Here is a 7347-nt window from a genome sequence, read left to right as displayed (position 1 = left end):
TCTTTGTAAAGCTGTCGCTATAGAAACTAGTCCGTTTCGTCAAGTAAAAGTGACGTGCAACTATGGGCATAAAAACGATGTAAACGATGGCTAAATCCAAAGTTTATGTTGAAAAGTCTTTCTGGTGAAGCAGATCAGAAAGGCGCTGGTCCGTTTTGTGGGTCGCTGTTGGTGCGCTCAATATAACTTGAACGCCGACCGGGTGCGCATTGTTAAGCAGATGTTGAATCGTTGTCGTCACACCTTTTCTCCGAATTCAAGTATCGGTGCACCGGGCGTGATAAACCGTTCGCACTTCAAGTGAACCCAACCTACCTGAATTGTCCAATAGAAACTGTCGTTGTCGTTCTGAAACGTTTTGGTTTCTCCTTTTAGGCTACTACTAAACCAGAACAAGAGTCGATGTCAGTTGTGTGTGTTGACCCCAGGTAGACTAGCTGTTGTTATGGAGTCAGGTGATCCAACCAGGTAGACTAGTTGTTGTTATGGAGTCAGGGGATCCAACCAGGTAGACTAGCTGTTGTTATGGAGTCAGGGGATCCAACCAGGGGCCTGTTGCACAAAACTAGGATAAGGGATTAAGCCAGGATATCTTGGTGATCCTGGCTCAATTGATCCGTAATCCGGTTGCACTAAAGATGGATAGGGGGCAGGAGGATATGTTATGGTATAAATTACCATGGAGATTTATTCTGTGGAGCTAGCCTGCTCCAGACCAGGCTAAATTCCAGGATCTATTTAATCTCATCCCTAATGTCAGTCAGCAGTCACCACAAATGGAAACCAATAGTTATTTCACTGCTCACTATACATTGTTATCACATATAACTAGACCCACTGTTATTATTTAAACGTTTGTGATCATTAATTTCAATGATTTTGGATAAAAAATGATTTTTAGATGATGTTGCTATCATTAGATAATTTACAGTTTCCCATAGACTATAAGGCTATATATAAAATGATAGAATATTAGGGCCACAGAGGGGAAAAAAACACAAGTCATAATATTGTAACCAGTTGTTTTAAAGGAGGACAGTTGTTAAAATGACAGATGTGGGGCATTTCGTGAAATTGTACTTCAGTATGGTTTCATAAACAAAGACATGCTGATGTGCCAGAATATTAAGTATCACATTGTCATAAGTATCAAAACTGTAAAAACAATATGTAGCTTTTCTGCAGAAAGAACCAGCCTCATAAATTTATGACTTTATCCTTTTTCTTCAGTGTGGCCCTAGTACTCTGTCATATAAACAAATACACATTCCATATGAATATAAAAACACAATGTGTAACATTATGTTCCTTTATTGAATAAGGACAAAACAAAGCAGGTAAACCATCAGCTCCTTTCGAAACTGAAGTCACAGTGACTCTACAAGATGGAAAGCACAGAATCCAAGCATATTATACAAAATGATACATACACATTCAAAGGTCTGTATATAACACACCCTGCATGTCTGCACACTAAAATAAATGCAGGACAAATCCATACACATCAACTGAACAGACAAATGAATGGATGCAGTAGCCTCCCTGCAGCCTTGTATTACACACAGTATACCGCACAAACATCATAAGAGGCCAAATTCGTCAAAAAACGAACCCAAAAAAACCCAAATTCCTCTGCCACCGCAGGACATATTTAACCAAAATTGAAAGCACACATACTAACTAAAATAATTCAACACATATTGGTCCCTCAGCAGCCGACCACTGTCGTCATCAGGGAAGATTGCCGGATTGTCCCAGTCCATGGCTGGTGGCACTCTGGGGGCCCTCTCCTTCCTCAGGCAGGCCACATTGTGGAGGACAGCACAAGCCACAGTAATATCACATGCCCTAACAGGGCTGACCCTTAATTTGTGAAGGCAGTGAAAGCGTGCCTTCAGGAGGCCAAAGGTCATTTAAACTCTGGCCCTGGTCCTGGCATGGGCATGGTTGTAGGCCTGCTGTGCTTCCTGGGGGTCTGTGAAAGGTGTCAGGAGAAAAGGCTGGCAGCCATACCCCCTGTCTCCCAGCAACACACCAGAGAATTCACCTGTCAACACAAAATCTCATCATTACTACCTCATAAACACAGTGATATTCTTGACACAGCCATGATGGTTATAAATAGGGGTTGTGTGGCTTACCTTGTGATAGGCACTGATAGATTTCAGAGGCCCGAAAGATTCTGGAGTCATGGACTGAGCCAGGCCATTTTGCCACAACATTGCTGATCACAGTCAGCATTGCAGACCATCTGAAATCATAAGATGAGGAATATTACACCAATCAATGCACATCACTGGCAATGCAGAGTGTTCGTCAATGGACAATATCAAAAAGTTATGTTCACCTGAACATTAATGCTGTGAAAGGATTTCCTATTCACAAAATCGGCCTCATGGGCACCTGAGGGGGCTTTTATCCTTATGTGTGTGCAGTCCACTGCACCAATGACATTGGGGAAACCTGTCACACAAAGTAATGAGTATCCTACTATGTGTTAACAGTTGTCCTGTAATTTGTAGATCCTCTTACCTGCAATCCTATAGAACTCCTCTTTGATGTCACAGAGTCTTCTGTGGCCAGGGAAGGAGATGAAGACATCTGCTAATGCTTTGATAGCCAGACACACACTCCTTATTGTGCGGCAAATTGTGGCCTTGTTCAGCTGTTCTGCATCCCCCACTGAGTACAGGAAGGCTCCACTAGCAAAAAAGCGCAAGGCCACACAAACCATTTGCTCCACACTCAGTGCATGGCTCCGTGCAGTGCGGTGCTTAATCCTGGGACCCAGTAGTCTGCATAGATACCTGATGCCATCTGCAGAAAACCTGTATCTTTCATATAGATGGTCATCAGGGAAGGCCAGTGGGTCCAACCGGTCCCTGAAGACCCTTTCTCGCCTGAAGGCTCTCCTCAGCACAAGTGCTTCTTCATCCACCACATCTCGCACGAATGGGCATGCCATTGTCAGAGCAGAAAGGAACACACAATTTTGGGCCTTCATATAGGCTAGTGGCCACACCTGGTGCTGGGGGGGTGGGCAAAAGAGGGCGATGCCTTATAACGATGACTTGGTTGTACTGATTGCTGGGAAAATAAAAAAAACCTTAGAAAGATGCCACCGTCCTGTGTGCTCACAATAAGAGCTCATATGTCATGGCTCACTTGACTTTACGAGAATATACCTAATTTTTATTTTGAGCTGTGTCATCTTCTTGGAGCTGGGGGAGGAAAGAAAAATAATGATTAATACATTTGTGTTACAGTTAGCATACAGTGTACATTGAAGGCATATCTCACCTCCCTCTCAAGTTTTTTTATTTCAAGGTCCAGTTTCCTAATTGTCCTCTTTTTTATTTCGGACTCCAGTGCAAGATTTTCCATCTTTTTCTTCTTGTACTGAATGTCTATGTCTGCCAGTTCTATTTGGCGCCGGAGGTGGTTGCCATACAACTTTCTGATAGCTTGTGAGCTCTGTGAACACAATACAATTAGCGCAGCTGGAATTTGGCAGGATGTGGTGTCCTTTTATTAATACGCACTATGTTGCCAGGCTGGTTTTCCCACTGTATAGCATCTGGGTCCTGTAAAAGAAATTAGATTTTTTGATTTTGATGAGGACTCCTCACCATTGTAGAGTAAATAGTACTTTCACAGTCTTAACATGATACCTCATGCCTTCTGGAATCCAGAGAGATGGTCTCCTCCTCATCATCGTCTCCATCATGTGCTGTTGCTGCTGCACTGGGGCCTTCACCCTATCACATTTAATCGGATTCATATTGAAGCTAGTAGACAAGACATGCCAGGCCTACAGTATGCCTTTGATGGAGTACTCACTGGATCAGCATCGTCTGGTGCTTGTGCTGGTGGCTCTAACAGGAACACAGTGCTGCCAGACACTGCAAGGCAATAGGTAAACCAAAGTCAGACAGTCCAAATTGATTCAATATGAATGTGGTTGTATCCCATGTAGAGATGGAAGGACATACCTTGAATGAAGCGGGTGGCATCTTGGGAGGAACCTATGCTCGTCTCTTTCCCCCCAGGGATCCCCTCTAAGACGGGCCTGCCTTTATTTAGCTCCAAGGCCATGTCCTCTGCTGGGGTAAGGTCAGCCTTTGGTGACCCACCACCCGTGCCTTGTCTGTGGGTATTCTTTTTCACTGCTAAAACAGTACAGACAATGTGTGAGCAGGCACCTTCTGGGTACAATATATGCTTGTGCTTTGTTAAATATTAGTCAGGGACCATACCATTCTGCAGAATGTTCTTGTATTTGATTTTGACCTGCTGCCATGTCCGTTTTGGCCCGTTCATGTTTAATCTACACACACACACACACACACACACACACACACACACACACACACACACACACACACACACACACATTTAATGGAGTCACACTGCAAAAAATTACTTGGTATTTTTGTCTTGTTTTCAGTAAAAATATCAAAATTTATCATAGCTTTATACAGTGTGATGGAGTTACTTTACACAATTTCACTCATATCTGCAGTGCATTTCAATTAAAAATTTAACCGTTTCATAATTACAGTACAACTGCATTTTTGGAGATGTGAATTAAATATTTGAATTGTAATTGTGATGTTTCAGCGGAGCGGTGAGTGTGTAATTGTGCACTACTTACGCATTCAGGCGGTCTGCAATACTTTGCCACGCTTTTTCTCTTTGCTTTATCACTGTGGCGGTGTTGCCTTTCTTCTTAATTATATCTTTTACCTCCTCGTATGCCTCCATGAGGATTTGTGCTTCCGACGGGGAAAAGTACGCGGCTCTAGTTGCCATGGTAAATCAGTTAATCTGTGATCTGTGGCGGGGTCTATTTGAGTGAGCCGTGAGCGCGCACCTATCCAGGATTGGTTTCACCTGGCTTAATGAATCCGTGTCTGCTCATCCTGGCTTGGTCTTTGTGCAACCAATTAAGCCTGGACGCACATGTTTTGGCTTCATTGAGCTCAGCTGAGTCATTTATCCCGGATGTCTTAATTCTACTTTTGTGCAACAGGCCCCAGGTAGACTAGCTGTTGTTATGGAGGATCCTAATGAGGATCCTTTTTAAATCAAATAACAGATTGTCTTAATTGTTTGTGACCATGGACAGTAAAATAAAATAAGAATAAGAAGTCTCATGAAGTCGAGCAAGTAAAAGTGACAGGCAACAAAAGGAAAATGAACTACCGGTATTTAAATATAAAATATAATATAGGGCTAAATGAACTACCGGTAGTTAAATATAAAATATAATATAGGGCTAAATGAACTACCGGTAGTTAAATATAATATAGGGCTAAATGAACTACCGGTAGTTAAATATAATATAGGGCTAAATGAACTACCGGTAGTTAAATATAATATAGGGCTAAATGAACTCCCGGCAGTTAAATATAATATAGGGCTAAATGAACTCCCGGCAGTTAAATATAATATAGGGCTAAATGAACTACCGGCAGTTAAATATAATATAGGGCTAAATGAACTACCGGTAGTTAAATATAAAATATAATATAGGGCTAAATGAACTACCGGTAGTTAAATATAATATAGGGCTAAATGAACTACCGGTAGTTAAATATAATATAGGGCTTAATGAACTACCGGTAGTTAAATATAATATAGGGCTAAATGATCTACCGGTAGTTAAATATAATATAGGGCTAAATGAACTACCGGTAGTTAAATATAATATAGGGCTAAATGAACTACCGGTAGTTAAATATAATATAGGGCTAAATGACGTGTTTAAAGTTTAGACTGGGAGCTTTCTGGTTACAATATTCAATCACAAATGATGTGGTGGCGGGCTATAGTGCATAAAACACAGATCCTCACATTTCACAGATCAGAAAGGCGGTGGTCCGTTCTGCTCACTTCAGGTGCACTCGATTTAACTTGAGCCGATGTGTTCAATGATTGAATATTATATATAATAATAATATAATATAATACAATAATAATACATATAATATAATATATGTATTCATTAGTGCACAGTGTAGAAAACCACAGCAAAAACGTTTTGCAAAGGAAAACGTTCTGCAACAAAAAACAACAAGAGTTTCTATTAGACAAATTCAGGTAGGTCGCTCTCCGTTTTGTTCTGTTTACTGAAAAGGCCAACGCCCACGGCTTGAGTTCACATGAGGTGCGATCAGATTATCTCCTCCTGCACACTGGCTGGTGGGGTTTGGCATTAAGACGAATGGTGTGTTCATTCACCATAATTTGCAAATAAATTCATTAAAAATCCTACCATGTGATTTTCTGGATTTCTACCCCCTCATTTTGTCTCATAGTTGAAGTGTACCTATGATGAAAATTACAGGCCTCTCTCATTTTTTTAAGTGGGAGAACTTGCACAATTGGTGGCTGACTAAATACTTTTTTGCCCCACTGTACATCTAAAATGAGTCTCTCTGGGGAGAGAGAGGAGGAGACCACTGCCTCTAATATGAGTCTCTCTGGGGAGAGAGAGGAGGAGACCACTGCCTCTAAAATGAGTCTCTCTGGGGAGAGAGCAGGGGACCACTGCCTCTAAAATGAGTCTCTCTGGGGAGAGAGAAGAGGGGACCACTGCCTCTAAAACGAGTCTCTCTGGGGAGAGAGAGGAGAGGACCACTGCCTCTAAAATGAGTCTCTCTGGGGAGAGAGAAGAGGGGACCACTGCCTCTAAAATGAGTCTGTCTGGGGAGAGCGAGGAGAGAGGCACTGCCTCTAAAACGAGTCTCTCTGGGGAGAGAGAGGAGGAGACCACTGCCTCTAAAATGAGTCTGTCTGAGGAGAGTGAGGAGAGAGGTACTGCCTCTAAGAGGAGGTATTCTTTCGAACATCTACATTTTTTAAAAGTCTAATAAATCCATGTAATATAGCCTACACCATCACAATAAATCCATTATTTATTTTAGACAGGTCTAAAGAAACATGATGTGAAGAAAATGTAGTATATTTCAGAAGAACAGAATAGCATACTCTGAGTTGTCCTTCTGTTAGGTCCTGATCTGGCTATGGCTGTGGGATACACTAGTTCATTTAGCAGACAAAATTTACTTAGAATTCCGTTGGCATTATTTTATATTATAGAATGAAGAATACAGTTGAAAATATCTAAATAAAATATAGAAAGGATATTTTCTCCAGATGATTTGGGGGAGTGCGCACATGCGGCTATTCTGTGTTGAGCGGTTTAACAAAGAAACAGGAAGTCCTATATGCTTAATTTACAGTTATTTATTCTACTTTAGTTGTGATACAAACGTTGAGCTGTATGTTTAGATTGTTAATACATTCTAAGGCTGCATGATGCGACTCTAATGATGACTTCAA

The 7347-nt window shown here is 41.4% G+C and overlaps 1 protein-coding gene across 1 annotated transcript; it reads right to left on the bottom strand.

Annotated features, from left to right (window-relative positions):
• Positions 1-1274: 1274 nt before the first annotated feature.
• LOC139579598 (putative nuclease HARBI1) lies at positions 1275-3130 on the bottom strand. Its single transcript, XM_071408363.1, has 4 exons — positions 2533-3130; positions 2348-2463; positions 2142-2251; positions 1275-2047 (listed from the first exon to the last, which is right to left on the bottom strand). The coding sequence occupies exons 1-3, from the start codon at positions 3002-3004 to the stop codon at positions 2189-2191; spliced, it is 651 nt and encodes a 216-aa protein (XP_071264464.1). The 5' UTR covers positions 3005-3130; the 3' UTR covers positions 1275-2047; positions 2142-2188.
• Positions 3131-7347: the final 4217 nt, after the last annotated feature.

This window comes from Salvelinus alpinus, chromosome 6, assembly GCF_045679555.1.
Source record: "Salvelinus alpinus chromosome 6, SLU_Salpinus.1, whole genome shotgun sequence".
Taxonomy (NCBI): Eukaryota; Metazoa; Chordata; class Actinopteri; order Salmoniformes; family Salmonidae; genus Salvelinus; species Salvelinus alpinus.
Note: the sequence above shows the minus strand (reverse complement) of the source record. Positions and strands in the feature narration are given on the sequence as shown.